We start from the raw sequence: 20,278 nt of genomic DNA, 5'->3' as shown, positions 1-20,278 counted from the left end.
GTGAAGGTGAAAATATTGCAAGCAGCCAGAAAGAAACAATTTGAGTATTGTGGAAACAAAATCAGGATAACACAGGATTTAGTACCTTCTCCACTAGGGGATCAAAAGGCTTGGAATATGATATTCCGGAGGTCAAAGGAAGTAGGATTAAAACCAAGAATCACCTACCCAGCAAAACTGAGTATAATACTTCAGGGGGAAAAAAATGGAATTTCAATTAAGTAGAGGACTTTCAAGCATTCTTATTGAAAAGACCAGGACTGAACAGAAAATTTGACTTTCAAATACAAGAATAAAGAAACATGAAAAGGTAAACAGGAAAGAGAAGCCTTAAGGAACTCATTAAAGTTGAACTGTTTACATTCTTTCATGGAAAGATGTTATTTGTAACTCATGAGACCTTTTTCAGTTAGGGTAGTTAGAGGAAATACATACCTACGTATGTGTGTGTGTATATATATATATATATATCTCATATATATATAGCTGTGTATGGGTATGTATGCATGTGCATATTATATATGTGTAGGTATGTATATGTACAAGAGTATGTGTTTGTATGTATGTATATATACACACATATAGAGGCCACAGGGTGAGCTGAATATAAAGGGAGAATACCTAAAAAAGAAAATTTACTATTTAGTAGAATGTACTAGGAGTAAGAGAAAGGGAAAGGTAGAATGTAGCAAATCATCTCACATAAAAAAGGCAAGAAAGAGCTTTTAAAATGGAGAGAAAGAGGGGGGAGGTGAAAGGAAGTAAGTAAGCCTTACTCTCATGGGATTTGCCTGAAGGAGGGAATAACACACACTCAATTGGGTATAGAAATCTATTTTACCCTGAAGGAAGGCAAGGGGGAAGGGATAACAGAAGGGACAGCAAATTGGGGAAAGGGATAATCAGAAGCAAATACTATTGTGGAGGGACAGGTCAAGGGAGAGAATGGAATAAATGGAGGGCAGGACATGACAGAGGGAAATGTGGTTAGTCTCTCACAACATAACTGTTATGGAAGTGTTTTGCATGGTTACACATATATAACCTAGAGTGAATTGCTTGTTTTCTCAGTAAGGGTGGTTGGGGAGGGAGGAAGGGAGAGAATATGGAACTCAAAGCTTTAGTAATGAATATTAAAAAATATTTTTAGCATGCAACTGGAAAATAAGGTGTACAGGCAATAGGGTATAGCAATCTATTTTGCCCTACAGGAAAACAGAAGGGAGGAGGATGGAAAAGGGGGGCAACAGAAGGGAGGACAGACTGGAGGAAGGGGTAGATGGAGTGCATGCTGTCCTGGAGTGGGAGGGGTGAGGAGAGATGGGGAGAAAATTTTGAATTCAAATTCTTGTGGAAGTGAATTTGTGAAAAACAAATTTTCAGTTTAAAATAAAGAGCAGAGATGAACAGAAAATTTCTCTTTTAAATACAAGACTAGAGAGAAGCATAAAAAAGATAAACATGAAAGAAAAATCACAAGGGATTCAATAAAGTTAAGATGTTTACATTCCTATATGAGAAGATGATACTTTGTAACTCCTAAGAACTTATGGCAGTTAAAAGGAGTTTACACAGACAGAGGGAACAAAGGTGAGTGTATTATGTTGGGATATTCTCAAAAAAGTGGATAAGTGAGAAAGAGGGATACTTCAGAAGGCAGGAGGGAGAGGAAGAACACGGAAAATTATCTCATAAAAGAAACACTTGAGAGCTTTTTCAGTTAAGGGGGAAATGGGAGGCAGGCAATGCTTGAACCTCACTCTCATCTGAATTGGTTCAAAGTGGGAAGAAACTGCGCGCGCACACACACACACACACACACACACACACAATTGGGTATAAAAATTGATCTCATCCAAGAGAGAAGAGGGGAAGGAGATAAAAGGGGTGTGTGTGTGTGTGTGTGTGTGTGTGTGATAAAAAGGAGGATGGATGATTAAGGGAGGTAGTGATCAGAAGCAAAACAGACTTTCAAGAAGGGACAGGATAAAAAGAGAGAAGGATAAACAGAAGAAAATAAGATCGAAGAATATACATAATTAATTATAACTGTGAATGTGAATGGGATGAATTCGCCCATAAAATTGAAGCAGATAGCAGAACGGATTAGAAACCAGAATTCAACAATATCTTGCTTACAAAAAACACACTTGAAAGAAAGAGATGTACACAGTTAAAATAAAGGACTAGAGCAGAACATAGTATGCTTCAGCTGAAGAAAAAAATTGCAGGGTTAGCAATCATGATCTCAGGCAGAATAAAAAATGAAAATAGACCCAACTGAAAGAGATAAGCAGGAAAACTACATTTTGTTCAAAGGTACTAGAGACAATTAATGTTAATACTAAACATATATGCACCAAATGACATTGCATCCAAATTCTTAAAAGACAAGTTAAATGAGTGACAGGAAGAAACAGACAGTAAAACTTTATAACTTTCTCCTCTCAGAACTAGAGAAATTTAACCATAAAATAAATAAGAAATAAGTTAAGGAGACAAAGAGAATTTTAGAAAAGATATATATGATAGACTTCTGGAGAAAACAGAATAGGAATATTCCAGATATCTGAAAGTCATACGCATAGAAATGATACTTGAATCCTCAAGAACAGATAAGGTCACTGAGAGAGAGACTACGGCTGTATCTATCTATCTGTCTGTCTGTCTGTCTATCTGTCTACCTATCAATATATCTATACATCTATCTGTATGAAGAGAGTTATACTCTTGCCTAAGTACATCTAGCATCACCAACTGCCTATTCAACATTTCAAATTGGATGTCCTGTAGGCAGCTCAAACTCATCATGCCCAAGGCAAACTCATCTCTCATTCCCAAAGACATCCATCTTCAGAATTTCCTTTTTTTTTTTTTTGATGAAGGGATACCACAATTGTTCCACTTACCTAGACTCACAATCCTGGAGTCATCTTTCTTTTCCTCAATCCCATATGGCTACTCAGGTGCAAATTTTGTACACAGCACCTCTGACATCTCCTCTACACTCACATGGCCATCACTCAGGTTCAGACCCTCATTACCTCTTATGGGGACTACTGCATTAGCCTCAAGATTGATCTTCCTGCCTCAAGTCTCTTTCCTCTCCAATTTATCCTCCATATAATGGCTCCTGGATTCTAAAATGATGGAAGGCAGATAAGCATTTATATAGCACCTGCTAAATGCCAGGCACCGCTTAAGTGCTTTTACAAATACTACCTCATTTGATCCTCACAATAGCCCTGGGAGGGAAGGACTATTAACATTGCCATTCTTTTTTGGTGGTCATTCAGTTTTTTTCAGTTGTGTCTGACTCTTTGGGACCCCATTTGAGGTTTTCTTGGCAGAGATACTGGAGTGGTTTGCCATTTCCTTCTTCAGTTCATTTTACAGTTGAGGAAATACAGGCAAACAGAGGCTAAGGGACCTGCCTGGGTCACACAGCTAATAAGTATCTGAGCCTCGATTTGAATTCAGGTCTCCCTAACTCCTGACCTCCTAACAGGCCCAGTGCTCAATCTATTGAGCTAGAAATTGCCTTGGATCAAATATAAATCCTTCTGTCAGCACTTAAAGCCCTTTGCAACTTGATTCCAACCTATCTTTCCAGCTTTATTAAACCTTACTAAACCATTCAAATACTCTATGAGGTTTAGTCAAACTGATTCCCTTATTGTTTCTCACCCTAGACATTTCATCTCACCTCTATGCCTTTGCATAGTCTGTTCTGTACGCATAGAAAGCACTCCCTTCTCAACTCCTCCCCTTAGAATCCCAGGTTCAGCTCAAACGAAACCATCTCCATGACGCCTCTCCTGATCCTGCCAGCTGCTTGTAACTCCCTCCCTAAAATTACTTTGCACTCAAGGGTATGCTGCAGTTGCAAAGCTCAGATCAGCTGGAGAACTGCTGAATGTTCAACGCTGAGTATTTACTCCTTGGAAATCAGCAAATACTACAAATAAAGGCTTGATTTTTAAAATTGTCTAGACTTAAGAGAGTGATAAAGAAAATGTTAATATTCAGATTGTGTGTCCTGGATACATTTTCTCCCCAGAAGAGCTGGCTGTTAATTATCCGAACACCCCTGGTAGTACTTATTTTTTATGTACTTATATATGTCTCCCCTCAGAGGTCAGAATTATTCTTGATTTTGCACAGCTCAGTTCTATATTCTCAGTCTGGTATATAATAGCTGCAATAGAATCATTCCCTGCCTTTCCCCAACTGAGGATCAATAAATGTTGGTTGACGAATCCTAATGAATTATTCCATCACTCTGGGTGGCTTTATCCTTAACCTATTGAATTTATAGACACACACAATGATGTGTTGCTTTGTAATTGTTCTCATATGCAGGTGATCCCAAAAGTAATAAAGTTTTAAGCGGTGGCCAACTGCACTAAGACTTTTGGGACACCCTATATGAACACAGTTCACAAAGAACTTTAGGGATCACCAAGGCCAACTTACACATTTTAGAGATTAGGAAACTGGGTCACACAGGAAGTAACAGGCACAAATAGGATTTGAGTTCAAATTATTTTCCTAAGTTTTGTTTCCATGGTAACATGAAGTCACCTTTACTTCGAGTCAGCACTCTGAACTTCAAAGAAAATACAGAGAAATCAAAAGTCAACAGACATCCTTCCAAAATGTCTGACCATTAACATACATACATCTTTAGGGAACATTTGGGTTTTCAAAGCTCCTTATCAGCTTCCCAGAGTCCTCATCTGGCACTCATACTTTCTTGCAAAAACTAAACCCCAAAACAAAACCTCACCCCCACTTTATACACTTTTTAGAGCCAGAGGGCATCACATCCCTTGAGAACAAGTGCCTCATTAACAAAAGGCTTGGATCTTCTTACAAATCTTCCCAGGTTAGATAATGGGTGAGAAAGATCCTTCCCAGACACATTCAAATAGAGGCATTATACTTCTTGATTATACTAAAACAAAAACAGCAAAAGAATTCTTTACTTGCCATTACACCATCTCCCCTCAGACACTAGACAGTCACTAGCTGTGTGACCTTGGGCAAGTCACTTAACCCCAACTGCCTCACCCTGGGTCATCTCCAGTCCTCCTGATGAATATCTGGTCACTGAGTTCAAATGGCTCTGGAGGAGAAGTGAGGCTGGTGACCTGCATAGCCCTCCCTCACTCAGAACAAAGTCAAGTGCAAGTCATGTCATCAGTTCTCTGATGGCGTGGTCCTCTTCAGCAACAAAGGACAAACACACACACAGGATCCGGGACCATGATTTGACTTCCTTTCTTCTTCCTACCCCCCGCATCTTCTATAGTATTTCCCACACAGTGGGCCCTCAATAAGTGCCCAAAATGCATGAGACTAGGTATTCCCCAAAGTCTTTTGTAGGTCTAACATTGTCTGATTCCAAGGCTTAGCACAGTGCCTGCCACATAGTAGGCACTTAAAAAATGTTTATTGATTGCTCTAGATCTGTCTTCTTTGATAGAGAACCTCAGTTAAAGACGTAGAAGGATGTAGAGCTGGAAAGAACCATAGGGGCGACTTATCCAACCCTCTGAGGCCCAGAGAAGTAAAGCCTTGGCTTGCCAAGGCTCACACAGGTAGTTGAACCCATATCAGACTCTGGATCCAATGCCCTTTCTACCAAGCACATTTGTACACATCTTTCTTTGCAACATTATTATTTAAAAGTTTTGGCGACTGCTCCAAACTCTCCTAAAAAGCACACATACCAAAAGTCTATGATTAGGTTAATATCAAATACTCATTTTCAAGTAAGAAAGGTCCTCATGCAAAAGAAAACATTAATGTTGGTCAAGAGATTTAAAAGGAAAAAAGCTTAGCATAAAACTTTTCAAAATGGCATAATCAAGAGAGTTATTTCATATTGACTCCAGTATATGGATTAAACATTTTTAATAGTCACTTAAAATGGCGGCTGGGCTGTTAGAAATTTGGGGATATAAAAACTAAAGAAAAACTTTCTTTAGAAGAAACCTTTCTATCAGAAAGTTAATGACAAATGCCTAGAAATCAGTGTGAAAACGGAGAAGGGAAACAATTCTTCCTTTCAGGCAAAATTTATTTTGCTAAATTTCCATTTGTTTTGGCACATTCTTTATCCTGTTTCAAATGTTGTTTCATGGGTAATATCAGGTACAAGTATTCACTCATACACTGCTTTGTTTTCCACTAAAAATTGAATCTAATTAGCTCTATAGAAAGTGTTTTCTATGAGTAAAAAAAAAATGTATAAAAGTGAAACTAGTACAGTTTTTCATAAATACATAAACACAGAAGAAAAGCAAGGGGTGGAAGAAACCTGAGCCAACCTATTTTTCACTGAGTAACCTCAGAACAAAACGGACACTGTGTCGTTGACATTCAAATTATGTCCAATCCTCAGTGTACAACACAGTTATTTTGAGAACACTGACTTACCTTGAAAAGAGTCTAACTAAAATAATGTAACTATTTTATTTTCCTTTAACAATGCTACAAAGTACAGTTTTTACATGCAATCTTTAAAACAAACCCAGCTACTTATAATCAGTGAATTTTTTTGAAGTCAAAAAATAACCCATTAAAACTTTATTGGTACTATTAATATGGCCCAAAAGAATTTTCTGTTACATTTTCTATTTCTTATGCTAACCATTAATTTTCCCCTAACATCTGTGGGGTACATATGAATACCTAATTTCCCTCATTTTACAGATGTTAGGATGGGAAACAGAAATTAAGCAACTGTTATTACTTTCTTCTCCAGAAATTACTTTATATTTCTGTATCTGTGTACATTTGCATCCCTTTGAATGCAATGTAAGCCCACTGAAGGCAGGAGATATTTCATTTTTGTCTTTGTATCTTCAGCATACATTATAGCACCTAACACATAATATATAGTTAATCATTGTTCGCTGAAATAAGATGACAAGGGGGAAAACAGGAATAAATACATATAAAGATCCCACTACTAATCAGACATAGTTTTAGGCATGGCGCTAAACACTGTACAAATATCATGAGGTCAGGAATGGATTTATGAGTCCTGGGAACAAAACGAGCATGCCTTGTTTATACTGGACTGGTTTGTTGATGCCATAACTAAAATAGCATCAAGTAAGAGAACCTTGATAAATTTCCATTCCTCATTCTGACTTTTGCCTGGTATACCCGCTTTTGCTATTTATGTTGGTCGTTCAGTCTTTTCAGTCCTGTCTGACTCTTTGTGGCCCCTCTTGGGGCTTTCTTGGCAGAGATCCTGGAGTGATCTGCCATTTCCGTCTCTAGCTCATTTTACAGATGAGGAAACTAAGGCAAAGAGAGTTAAGTGACTTGCCCAGGGTCACAGAGCTAGAAAGTGTCTGAGATCACATTTGAACTCAGGTCTTCCTGGTTCTGGGCATGGTGCTCTATCCACTGTGTCATCTAGCTGTCCACTGCTATATATACATATGTGTATACTGTAGGCACTTTTCACATAGGTCACCTGACTAATAAGGGATAAAGTAGAGAGTTAACATGACTGTACTAAAATATGTACATTCATTTTCATTATACATATATACAGATATGTATAGATTCATTGAAATACATTTACATGTTTAAATACATAAATATAGGCACATATACATATACATGTGAGCAGCCAGATGGTGAAGTGGATAGAGCTTGGAATGAGGAAGACTCATCTTCCTGAGTTCAAATCTGGCCTCAGATATTTACTAGCAGTGTGACCCTGGCCAAATAACTTAACCCTGTTTGCCTCAGTTTCCTCATCTGTAAAATGAGCTGGAGAAGGAAAAGGCAACCACTCTAGCATCTTTAGCAAGAAACAAACCCTCCAAAAATGGGGTCACAGAGAGTTGGACATGACAGAAATAACTCAATGGCAATATAAATATGTACACACACACACACATATACACCTGTGTATATACACATATATTGCATGCATGCATGCATGCATGTACATGAGAGGAGCATAGAATAGTGGAATAAGGAAGACATTCAAGGCCAACCTCTGACAAATACTGGCTGTGTGACCCTAGACAAATCACCAAACTCTTCAGTATCAAAAGGTATTGATATTATAACTATTACCATGTGAGGGAGTGAGAGTTTCTTAACGTTTAAAAGGGTTTGGGGATCCCTATATGATGTCACCTGCCTAATTCTACAACCTGTTTCCATTTACCATAGCTTAATACATTTTGCAGCATAGAATTAAGATCATTTCTGGAATTTTTTGGTAGCAAGTATCTTATTTAAATTGATAATATAGATCTATTTCTGCAGATAAGAATTAAATTATTTAATTTTCCATTCAGATTCTTGTTCTTCCACAAATGCTATATTAGTTGGTTTTTTTTTAACAGATCAAAAATTATGACTTGAGGTAATGTGACAGACTCAACTCAAACCGATACAACTGACTCAATTATCTACATCAAAAGGGCTGAGCAGTAACAGATAATTCAAAGAGTGAGAAAACCTCTAGGACTGCTTATTTTCATATTTTTAAGAATGCTCTTGCATGTGTATATTGGTATACATGCCATTCTAAAAATTCACAAGACTTGCAGCAAAAAAAATAAATTAGCAATACTGAGAAGCACTTAAGAGAAGCCAGAAGGTTATTCAGACTTTGCTATCTTTTCTCCCTTATAGAAATATACCTTCCACTAATAAAATTTGTGTCAGAGTAGGAGGTAAGGCTAAAAGTCAATGACACTATAAAGAGGCCCTATAAACTTACTGGATTTGAAGGTGCTGCTTTAGCTACGTCTTTCCTGGTCACTGGACCATGTAAGTCCTTAAAATACTCCTCCCCTTTAATGGTTTCAGAAAAACCTGGGAAGACTTGTAAGAACTGATGAAGAGAAAAGTGAGAAGAATCCAGAGAATGATTTATATAATAACTTTAAAAGACTTATGAATTCTGATCAACACAATGACCAACCATGATTCCAGAGGATTCCTATGATCAAGCAGGTTACACATTTCCAGATAGGTGACAGATTACAAGATGAAACAAAATTTTTCTTTGACATGGTCAATGTGAGAATTCATTTTCCTTGAATGTGTGATAGGAGTTTGTTTGGTTTTTGGTTTGGTTTGGTTTTTGCTTTCCTAATTTGGAGGTAGGGGTGAAAGAGAAAGAGAAGGTACATCTTCATTGGAAAAAAAGTTAAAAATTACTCCCCCTTTAGATATTAAGTTGAAGGAAAGGAAAAACGAAATATTTAATTACAACACCAAATGACTAATACATATTCTGCTTATGCTAAAAGAACCTAGAAGTCGTATTTGTGGATAATATTGTGAGTTGGAGACAGCAAGAGCTATAGAGGGAGGTAGAAATTGCCTATCCTTATTTAAACCTGAACACATGATGATGGGGAAATAATAAAGATGATGGGAAAAGAAAATAAAGAAAGAAGGGCCAAAAAATAATCAAAAGTTAAAGAGCAGGACAAGGTGATCTGTGTGTATTTATGACTATTTCAAGTATGGGCATATTAAAAATCAGTGACATGGCTCTTCAAAATTATCCATTTGATTACTAATTTCTAGAGTGCACATGTATTATTCAGTGCCATGAAGGCTTTCACCTTAGGGTGACACAAAGCTGATTATTCTGAAGTTAACCTAGAAAATCAAAGGTGGAAAATTCATGAGATTTATGCTAATTATTCATAATTAGTCCAAGCATAACAATTTTGTGCTTGATATTTAATCTCTAATGACGTGCTTATACTATCAACCTACTCTGCTATACAAGAAAAAGAAAACCCACAGTACAAAAACAAGGTTATACACAGTATTCAAAAGCCTATCAATAAAGGAGAAAAGATAAATGGGTATAACCAGTGGGATCTTAAAATAAACAAAAAGGAATGAGAGGAAACAGAGGAAAGGACACGGACTCAAGAATCTGAGGCCCAGGCATTAGCCCTAGGCATCTGTCACTTATCAGCTGGGTCACTTTGAATAGGTTAAGGCAACCTGGAGGTCATATGACCCTAGAATGCTACTCTTGGAGTGAGAAGGGCAGGGGTTCAAATCCTATCTTTAACACTTTAATGTACCTTGGGAAAGTCACTTAAGTTCCCTCAGCCTGAGTTATTTCATATATAAAATGAAGATAATAATACCTGAAATATGTACCGTGAAGGATTGCTGTGAGGCTTACATAAGATCATGCATATAAATAATGCATGTAAAAAAATTGCAAATTTTAAATTATTACATAAGTATCTTATTATTGTAAAGAATAAATTAGACATTTTGCAATCAGATTTAGTGGAGGGAGTGTTCCTCTACAGTAACAATAATAGCTGACATTTATATATTGTTTTGAGATTTGAAAGAGACTTTGGCTATTAGTATGCCCATTTGACAGATGAGAAAAATGAGGCTCATAGACCCTGCTCACACTGTTAGTGTCAGAGGTGGAATTTAAACCTGCTCTTTCCTGGTCTTGACTTCAGGACTCTTCTGCCACACCAAACGTGTCTTCCAGTTCTAGCACTTAACAGTGCCTGGCACGTAATTGTTGTGTAGCTGGAGGCAGCTACCCGCCTCGGTAGATACAGCAATGGGTCTAGAGTCAGGAAGATCTGAGTTCAAACCTGGCCTTAGACACTCACTAGTTATATGACCCTAGGCAAGTCACTTATTCTCTGTCCTAATCCACTGGAGAGTGAAATGGCAAACCACTCTGGTATCTTTACCAAGAAAACCTCATACCAGGTCACAAAAAGTCAGACATGACTGAATGACTGGTATATAACAGGCCTTTAATAAATCTTCCTTGATTGTTTGATTGATTCTAAATCCTTGGAGCTGTTTCCTCCTTCCATTCTCTACCTTTCTGTGGTCGGTAAGAATGCTGCAAAAAGGCACAAACCCCTCTGCAGGTTTTCCTAACAACAAGGGTGACCACCTCAGTAAAGAAAGCAAGGGCAGAAACAACTAACTAGTCCAAAAAACAACTCAAAGCCTCAATCCAGTTTAAACCCTTGAAGTTTCAAAAACTGAGGAAAAACCATCTCCGCTCACCTCCTTTCTCTATCCCACAGAAATCCTACTTAATTGTCAGAGTGCCACTGAATTTCCTCAGGGAAAGTCTCAGATGTCTCCCCCTCCTCCAACTCTTACCACTTGGATAATTAAAGAGCTCAGACTGGACCACTGCCTTGTAGCCTCCAAGTTTAACCACAGGGTCCTAAAAATATCCAAGCCAAAAAGTTCAGCACATATCCACTTCACTGAAGTTGCTAGACAGCGAAGTTTGTCCATTTTTGAAATAGCGCTTGATTAGAATATGAATGAACTTATGTTGGTGTACTTCAAACTCACCTTTCAGACTCTTCTGGACACTATTTTTCCCCTTCAAAAGTTTTGACCACTTGATGGCTCTGTTAGTGAGTACTCTCAGATAGGCGGAAAAAAAGTCTTCATAAGATTCATAATCAAAGTCTGCAGGCCTTTCAAATCCATATGGATCGATCCTGATATTAGACGAGGAAACACAGTTAACTTTGTAAATATTTTGCATGTCCTTCTCTCAATGAGTTGTTCCATTCCCTTCCACCTCCATAAAAACTCCTGAAGGATATTTTGTCTGTTACAAAAGTGCCTGGAACACACTTCTGGAATTCAGTAATAATAATTTTAAATATAAACATGACAGCTGTGAATCACTTACGTTTAGCTCAAAATTGTACTATCAAAGCCGGAAGTCAAAAGCAAATACAAGAATTGGCTATGTACATATACACCAATTTGAAAAGGATACGTGCCTACATGCTTGGATACCTTGGAAATACAGAATAAAACTCTGAATCACCTGCTTCTTTTTAATATGAAAGATTTTATCATTAACTCAAGTATGTTTAAAAGTCAGACACAAAAGTCTGAAAGTTTTTTTTTATATTTAACTAAAGCTAATCCTCTTTTTACATGCAGGAGATCTGCTGTAGGAAGGGCAGCCACACCAGGAGCCTAGGTGGACAAAAAGAAGACAGTCTTATGATATGCCAGTGCTTAAGATTTAACTATTTTTGACTGAGAAAAAACAGTATGATGGAGGAGAACAGAGCTAAGGGCAAACTCTTAGTAGAAGGGGACTGGCCCGCAGTACAAGGTGAGGGAGTGGAAAGAGCCCCAGGCCCTGGATTTGTATTCAACCTGATATCAGCTGTATGATCCTAAGCAGGTCACTTGACTTCTCTCTGGCTCAATTTCCTCACCGGTAAAATGGAATAATATTACCACCTATGTCCCTGGGTGGTTGTGAAGATAAAAATGAGATAATATTCGTCAGAAACAACTTGCAAACCTTAAAGCTCTACACTAATGGTAACTACAAGGAGGCAGATCTGGTTTTCCCTCCAATCTTGCCTCTTGGACTAGCTTGCGCTGATCTCCCCAAGCCAACAGGCCTTGGTCTCCTCATTTGTAAAATGAAGGGGGGCCTTAAGATCTCCTTCCTGCTCCAGAAGTCTATAGGTCCCAGAGAGGAGCCATGAACTATCAGATCCTCTCCGGCTGGGAGACTGAACCAATGTCTTCTCTTCCCACCTCTCAAAAGAAGCCCACGGCCAGCCAGCGAGATCTCCAGCCCACTCAGGTCGCAGTCCTACCTTGCTGGGTGGGCGACAGCAGCGCTGAACCCTAGACAAACCCCTGTGGTCCTGGAAAGAAACTGTCCTTCTGCCAACTAGAAGGAGGCTTCTGGATGCTATGCCAAGAGAAGTGATTATAAATATAACGATCGCAGCTCTGCCAGGCAGTGGTGGCTTACTCCGAAAGGAAGGGAGAAGGAGAGATAGTGGGAGGGAGAGAGACAGGGAGGAAGGAAGGGAGGGAGAGGGAAAGGAGGAGAGGGGGGAGAGCGAGCGAGCGCCTGCGGAGGGGAGGACGAGGGGCTCACTGAAAATCGGCCTGGAAAAGAACCCTCCCCGTACCAGGACAGCCCCTTGTCGCTCGCTCGGCCAGGCTTCACGCAGCCCCACAGCGCACACCTGCAACCCTCGGGGCGGGCGGCTGCTGGTGCCCTCCCTCCGGCCGGCCAGAAGGGCCGGAGCTGGGGAAGCTCCGAGCGCAGCGCAGATACCTGGGGATCCGCTCCCTGGCTGACTGCGGTGCCTCGTCCTCCCCGCGCCCCGTCTCCATGGAAGGCTGCGCTGACCGCGGCGAGGGTTCCATCCCGAGCGAAGGAGGGCTGCGGTTCGGGCGCCGCGTCCCAAAGGGTGGCGGAGGCGGGATGGGGGCGCGGAAGGGCCGGGAGGAGAGGAGAGCGCCGGCTGGGGCCGGAGGGGAGGAGGTCGGCTCTTCGCTCGCCCGGCACGCTAAAAGTGTCCCCACTGAGAGCAGCGGCCTCCGCAGCCCTCGCGGGAGCCGGGTCCGACAAGGAAGCAGGAGACCGCTGGAAGGAGGGTGGTGCAGGGTCCAAAGTTCATCGCCTGGGACTCCAGGAGCTACTTGTCTGCCCTCAGGCCTGAGAGCCCCGGGAGGAGACTGAGCTAGCAGAAGAGCGAGTGCGCGGGGCCAGGAGAGCCCTACGGACTGGGGGCGCGCTCATCATTTCGGACCCGGGGGCGGTGGGCGGCCCTGGGCTGCATTTGCCCGCTCTCTGGTTCTTTGGCCCTCACCAAAAGGCCTGGAAGCAGCCAAGCGCAAAGGTGCAGGGAGAGGCACCGAGGCTGCACCTGGCCCCGACTGGTTTGGACAGGTCAGACTGGGGCTCTGCAGCAGAGAACTTCACGAGGAAAACTTGGGCTGGAACCCTAGGGACCGCAGCGAACAAGTCTCCCGTTGGCACGCTCCTCACCTGCTCCCTCTGGCTTCCCACTGGCATCTAGCTCGCTTCCCCCGCGTCCGCGCCTCCTTTTTCTCTTTTGCCTTGACCCAGGCTGTCAGTCATACTTACAGGGTGGAGCCTGTCTCCCCACCCCTCCCGCTCCTGTTTAGCTACCCGAGGAGCTGGATGGTGAGTGGGCTAGCAGAGAGGGCACTCCCGGCTGGCCGGGGCACCAGCCTGCCCTGGGGGACCTGGAGAAAGTCACTGCTAACGCTGGTGGGAGCTGGGTAAGGGGTGCTTAGAAGCGCTGAGTGTCTCGGGGTGACCCCTCCATCCCCTCTCTGATTTAGCTGCTGTGGTTCCGGGCTGGGAGCGTGCTGCTTGGACTGGCATCTGTAAGTTTAAGGCGTGGATGGGAACCTCCTCCAGTCCAGGAGAAGACGAGAGACAGACACAGAGAGACACCCAAGGGAAGGAGAATAAAGTGGAAGTGAGGTGGGGAAAGGAGGGTCAGTAAAATTAAAAATTTGAAAAAACCGGACCTAACCTAAACGTTCATTAGACACGACCGACCTCGGTGATGCGGCCAGACGACTCCAATACCAGCTGGTTGGCAACCCCTGTGGGGGGAGGGGGATCGCAGGGTGCAAGCCATGGTGTATAAGAGGCGAAGGCAGGGAGCTTTAGTGGAATCCTGCAAATCCCTAGCCACCAGCGGAATTCAGCTACTATGGGTTTGCGGAATGTCCAGCCAGCTTTTTATGGAAAGAAAATGCTATCCCTCCTCTCCCGCCCCATTCTTGAAAATTTCCGAGTTTAGTAGAATGCAGATTTTTAGCTAGAAAGATAAAGGCGAGTCTGAAAGTCGTAGTTTAGGCTTGTGCTTTTAATTACATCTGCAGAAGAGACGATAACACTACTAAAATTTTTTTCTTCCTTCTAACCTCCTTTTTGACGTATAAACAAGTCCGACCACATCACTTCTACAGCCTGCGAACTGATTAATCCTGTATCCCTCCCTCCAGTGGAGGACCCACCTAAAAGTGGAATGCCTCATTTCCTCCTTCCTAGAGGCAGCCACTCAGACACCCCCAGGGGTTTGTAGCTAATTGCCTGAAACTGACTTGAGAAACTGAACGAAAGGAGGCCAGCCCGTAATCTTCCTACTCCTCTTGCCTCCACACCCTTAATCAAAGCCTGACTTTCCAGTGAGCCAGTCTTTGGAAAATTATCATTGCTGCCAGAGAAACGCCTGTAAAATAGTCAAACTGAAAAGATTAGCAGATGAGATTTCCCAAAAGAAATAAATTCTTGATCCCAGGCTAGTTTGAATGAGACCTACTTGTTGGTTAATCCCAAATGACCTAAGGAGATATCGCTTCCTGTCGAAAAGGGAGATAACTAGGAAGACTTGTTAATCTTTTCCCCTCCTCTTTGCAACTTTGCTGCCATCTTTCCAGACATCATAATTTCATAGTCTTGGGAACATGAGTCAGAAACCTAGGTACTTGCTGTACTATTTTTGCCGGAATACAGATAAAATTGCCTTTTGCCTTTGGGTCTTAAAAAGGCAAATAATTAAACTGTTTGTTACTACTGTGCTATTATCTTCCCTACAATAGTCCTGATTTACAAATGATATTTACAACTTTATCTAGTGAAGTGTTTTCCAGTACTTTGTCAAGGAATTGACCTAAATAAGGTATCTTCAGTAATGCAAACTGTATGAAGATCTAAATGATTTGTGGCCCATCTCTCTTCCCCCTTTTGTAGCACTCTGGTGGAAAGTCTCCACTCATGTCCCATGAGTGAAGGATCCCTCTGGATGCATTTTCCCCTAAGAATCAATGTTATACAAAAAATATTATATTTAGGCAGTTTGTTTTGTATCCGAAGTTAGCAAAAATTTAAGTATGAATCCATACTGTGTGGATTTGGGCAGTTCATTTAATCTCTGAAATTTGATTTTCTTATCTGTAAAATGGTAATATTAATACTTGTATAGACAGAAGCCTACATGATCTTTCCATCAATAGAAACCAAAAATTCCCTTATTTCCTTGTATCCTTCCTACCTAGTATGTTCCCTGGCACATAGTAAGATCTTACTAAATGGTCATTGATAGTCTATCTTACATTTGAAAGGAAAGTGGTGAAAAATGTATCTCCAGTTTACCCTGTCTACATATCTTGTTTGTGCATAATTGCTTGCAAGTTGTCTTCCCCATTAACCTGTGAGTTTCCTGAGAGCAGAGACAATTTTTTTTGCTTGTCTTTGTATTCCCAGCTATGCTAGCATGATGCCTGGCACACAGTAGGTACTTAATAGATGCTTATTAACTAACAAAGTACTATAAAAATGTGAATTATTGTTTGACACATTATGGGTGGATTGACCTAGAAAGTGGAGGCTCTATTCAAACATTTGAATTTCCTGTGAAGCATTCTGACCTATGAACATAAAAAACATTAATGCACATTGAACAGATTATAAGTAAATCATGTTGGTATTGAAACTGGTTAAAGAATTGCTTTTTAAAAAATTATTACAAACTACTGACAGTCAGGGATCTGTTTGATGTGTTTTTTTATCATTTATCAGAAATCATTGCACAATTCCTCCCGTGGTGGAACAGGGGCTAGAACAGAGAACTCATAGCATGAAGACCTGGAACTAGTCTTAGCTCTACCACTTACTAGCATGTGACTTATGACAAGCCATTTTTATTCACTCTAGACTTCAATTTCCTCACTTGTAACATGGGCGTAATAATATCTGTGGTCCTTATCTTAAAGAGTAGTCATAGGATCTCTGCTAGGTTACAGAGGACTTTAGGGATTGCCTAGTTTATCCCATTCATTTTATAGGTGTAGAGAGTGCTTCAATGACTTGAAGCATCACACAGCTAGTAAGAGTCTGAAGTAGGATTTGAATCCAGATCTTCTGAGTTTGAATTAGTACTCATGCCATTCTCTTGTGGTCAAGAGGATCAAATTCAATTTAAGAAACATTTATATAGCATGTACTATGTGCGGAACACTACGTTAGCCACAAGAGTCTCTACATCGTTTCCCATATTTTCCTCTTTTGCTCTAGTTTCTGACAAAGGGGTGGCCCTTCTTGCCAAGGATAATCTCTCTACTTGATCCTATCCTCTCCCATTATCCACTTCTGCCCACTCATACATCACCATCCTAGCAGAAACCTTATCACCTTGAACTTGGGGTATTATAATAGCCTCCTAATTGGTCTCTTTGCTTCAAGTCTCTGCCCATTCCAATCTATTTTTCACAGATCCTTGCTGTTCATCCTTCGAAGAGGACCAGTGACATCAGGAAGGTGATGATTTATAAGTGAATTGGAATTAAGTGAGGCAGAACTGTGCAAAGTTGTCAGCCTCACTGTCTCCTCCAGAGTCAACAGAGTCCAGTGGTCAAGACATAGGCCAAGACAATCCGAGATGGCCTTGGATGCAGTAGGAGACCAAGGCCTTTTTAGGCTAACCTCTTTCCCAGGTCTCAGTTTGTCTGAGGCAAGATCATTCAATAATTAAAAGGAAGTTAAGATTTGAGGCAAAAGGTGACTTAGTTTGCCTTCACAAAAGCATCACCCTGGAAGGGGAAGACCCTCAGATTTTCTGGCCAGAACAGAAATAATTGCTATTTCCAGTCATTCTCACTGCTGCTTAAGTGATTTTCCTAATGTCCAAGTCTGACCATGCTACTCTCTTATTAAATAAATTCCTCTGACTCCATTAACCTCTAGAATAAAATATAATTTCCTACATTTGGCTTTTTTTTAAAATACAGGGAAACCTAGTCTACTCATTTTCTACTCCACTGTTGCCAGGTATGTTGGCTCAACTTTCCCTCCAAGTTAGCAACAAACTGTTCCTGCACAGAGAAACAGTCTAATCTGGCATTGGTATTAAGTCTTCCGGTAGTCATTTTGCACTGGGGCCTCCAATTTTGTTGAATGTGAATATTTAGTTTGGCGAGGATAAGTCTATGATCAGTCCAGCCTCTGTGCCACAGGTACTCTCACATGCTGTCTTTTCTCCCTATAATAACATAGTCTATTAAATGCCAATATTTGCTGAGAGAGTCCATCCATAAAGTTTTATTGCATTTAGGTGAACAGAAAACAGTGTTGGTGATGGAAAGGTCATGAGATGCACAAGTCTTCAGTAGTAAGGGACTACTATCATTGCTGTTTCCAACTGTATTCCTCCCTAGGACTCCCTTCCATGTCTGGTAGTCTGAGACTACTCTAGAATTAAAGTCACCCAGCATTATAAGCTTGTCCTCTATGGGCACATTGATGATAAGAGTCTCCAGGTCTTCATGAAATTTTTCTTTGACCTCATCGGGGTTCATCATGGTGGGAGCATAGACACCGATGATGGTGGTGTGACTGATGATGGCTCAAGATGCAATGGATGACCTTAGTGTCTTTGATGTCTAACCAGCTCTAAGCACTCCATAGTATCTGCTTCCATGGCACCCATTCTGCCACAGGAAGTCTTCACTTGCTTGGGGTAGACACCCCCTAACTAACTGATGGGTTTGAGAACCCTTGGTGACCTGGTTTAGTCCATCTGCTGAAATGGCTTACCCCAGTGTGACCACTGTGCAAGCTACAGCTTCTGGGAGCCACAGGTGAGAGCTGGGTAGCAGGTAGACACCAAAGGTGAAAAGCAGCCCTGAAAGGATCTGCAACCCTCCCACCAGAGGTCCTAGTGTTCGCTGAACTAACCCTGTACCCCAAACAGGGAAACCACATTTTATTTAAAGGTATCATAGACATAAAACATACTAAATGTACACACACCCAGTGGCATAACATCTAAATTCATAGAGGAAAAGTCAATTGAACTGAAAAAAGATATAATTAGTGTACCCATTATACTTGCACCTTACTCTCCCAGAGTAAGACCTGCTACATCTCTCCCTCAGATTTTTATGGGTATCCTGAAGGGTTCAAGCCCCCACTCTTAAGTGCTAATGAGTAGTACCTTAATTCCATTTTAGCCATTTAACATCAATTAGTTTACTTCAAAGATGTAAGAAGAACTAAGGTGAAAACATTTCCTTCTCAACACCAGCTTGTTCCCACCAAGTTCATATCTACATGCATCTGTAGCACCAATGCAATATTCGCAGTGCCTGTGACAGCCACAAATATCATGACGCAATTCAGAATCGTGAAATGCCACAGAGTCTCCACATGGAAGGCAGAACCAAAACATTTATTCAGACCCAAATTCATCACAGGAATAAAAATCTATATACAATAACAGTGCAGAGGACAACACCGTCCCCAAGCCTTCCCCCTGCTAGGCTTCCCACAATCAGGTCCATTACGCTCATCACAAGCTGGCTCTCTTAAACAAAATCACAATTACAAAACCACTCACACTACCCAGGAGCCTGCATCCTTCTTATCTCCAACTGCTCGCAAGACTAACTTCCTCTCAGCTCTGCTCTAGCTCAGCCTCTTCCTGCTCCACCCATTCAGCAAACTCCTCCCACCACAGGCTCCATGTGACTCAATGGGCTTATTAATGAATAGGAAAGATTTTCCAGTTCAAATTACCATTGTAGCATCTTGGCTACTAGATGAGTTCTCATCTCAGCTACCTCTGGGCTGAGTCCCAAGGTCTGTCCTTGCTTCTCTGGGTATCAGATGCTGAGCTGGCTGGGAAAATGAGACCCTGGGATATAGGGTTGCTTAGATGCTTGGATGCCTAGAAGTCCAAGACACTTGGCTTTCTGACCTTTGGAAAACTCACAACAAAGGAAGAAACCAATGACACAGGCCCATGGAGAAGTCCCTTCCAAATCTCTCTCCTTAAGCACTGGCTCTCACTCAACGCTGTCAATGAAAGAGTCAAATTACCAGAGTGAGGCCAAAGAGAATGGGTGAGGCTATCTCAGGTCTTTTTGAATGCCTGCCCAGCCAATCAAAGGGCCTCCAATCCACTATATGATTGGTTACCAAATGTCTATGTGTGTTCCACTGTCCATCCATGGAATTGTCATAATAACTCTCCCAGAAGCAAGATGCCCAGTCCCTCCTACACGGAGAATTTGTTTAGTCAGTCATGATGATGCATTCCCCAGAGGCAGTCAGTCCCTTTTATATTTTCTCAGCAAATCAGCAGGGGTGTTTTGAACACACTGTCTATGTTTCTAATCCAGAACAATCCTCTTGGGGTCCTCAGGAGGCACATACATTGTCCCTTTGCTTGCTTCCCCAGTATCATACAAGAAAAAGACAACTTAATATGACACAACTTGACACAGTCTTGTAGGCAAAGGTAAAAATCACTACCCAGAAGTGTTCCCAAATACAAAGTGACGGAGATTCAACAAACAAAGAATATTTTGCAAGGATTACTGTTTGCTTAGAACTTAACAAGTGTCTCACTTGGTACTCACAATGGCCTTTCTGAGCCCATAG

At 41.2% G+C, this 20,278-nt stretch overlaps 1 protein-coding gene and 1 long non-coding RNA gene across 5 annotated transcripts in view; one reads left to right on the top strand and one right to left on the bottom strand.

Moving 5' to 3' along the window:
* Positions 1 to 13,874, bottom strand: part of GRTP1 (growth hormone regulated TBC protein 1) — an 80,871-nt gene extending 66,997 nt beyond the window's left edge. For 2 of the 3 annotated variants that reach the window (XR_011969862.1, XM_072621902.1), the window contains exons 1-2: positions 13,130 to 13,874; positions 11,371 to 11,522 (exon numbers count right to left, since the gene is read on the bottom strand). Coding sequence is in view for 1 of the 3 variants with exons in the window: in XM_072621902.1 (XP_072478003.1) it covers positions 11,371 to 11,522; positions 13,130 to 13,221 (244 nt within the window). In the remaining 2 variants the exon portion in view is untranslated. Of the gene's footprint in view, positions 1 to 11,370; positions 11,523 to 12,656; positions 12,795 to 13,129 lie in introns of those variants that run through there. The other variant, XM_072621903.1, reaches the window with a different exon arrangement.
* Positions 13,875 to 14,209: 335 nt separating this feature from the next.
* LOC140512641 (uncharacterized) lies at positions 14,210 to 17,600 on the top strand. Of its 2 annotated transcripts, none has more exons than XR_011969864.1 (2): positions 14,210 to 14,311; positions 17,111 to 17,600. It is a non-coding gene; the product is annotated as an uncharacterized lncRNA (long non-coding RNA). The 2 variants fall into 2 exon arrangements; XR_011969863.1 differs by having other exon boundaries at positions 14,236 to 14,325.
* Positions 17,601 to 20,278: the final 2,678 nt, after the last annotated feature.

Source organism: Notamacropus eugenii, chromosome 6 (assembly GCF_028372415.1).
Source record: "Notamacropus eugenii isolate mMacEug1 chromosome 6, mMacEug1.pri_v2, whole genome shotgun sequence".
Classification (NCBI taxonomy): Eukaryota; Metazoa; Chordata; class Mammalia; order Diprotodontia; family Macropodidae; genus Notamacropus; species Notamacropus eugenii.
The sequence above is the reverse complement of the archived record's forward strand: the minus strand, read 5'-3'. Positions and strand labels throughout refer to the sequence as shown.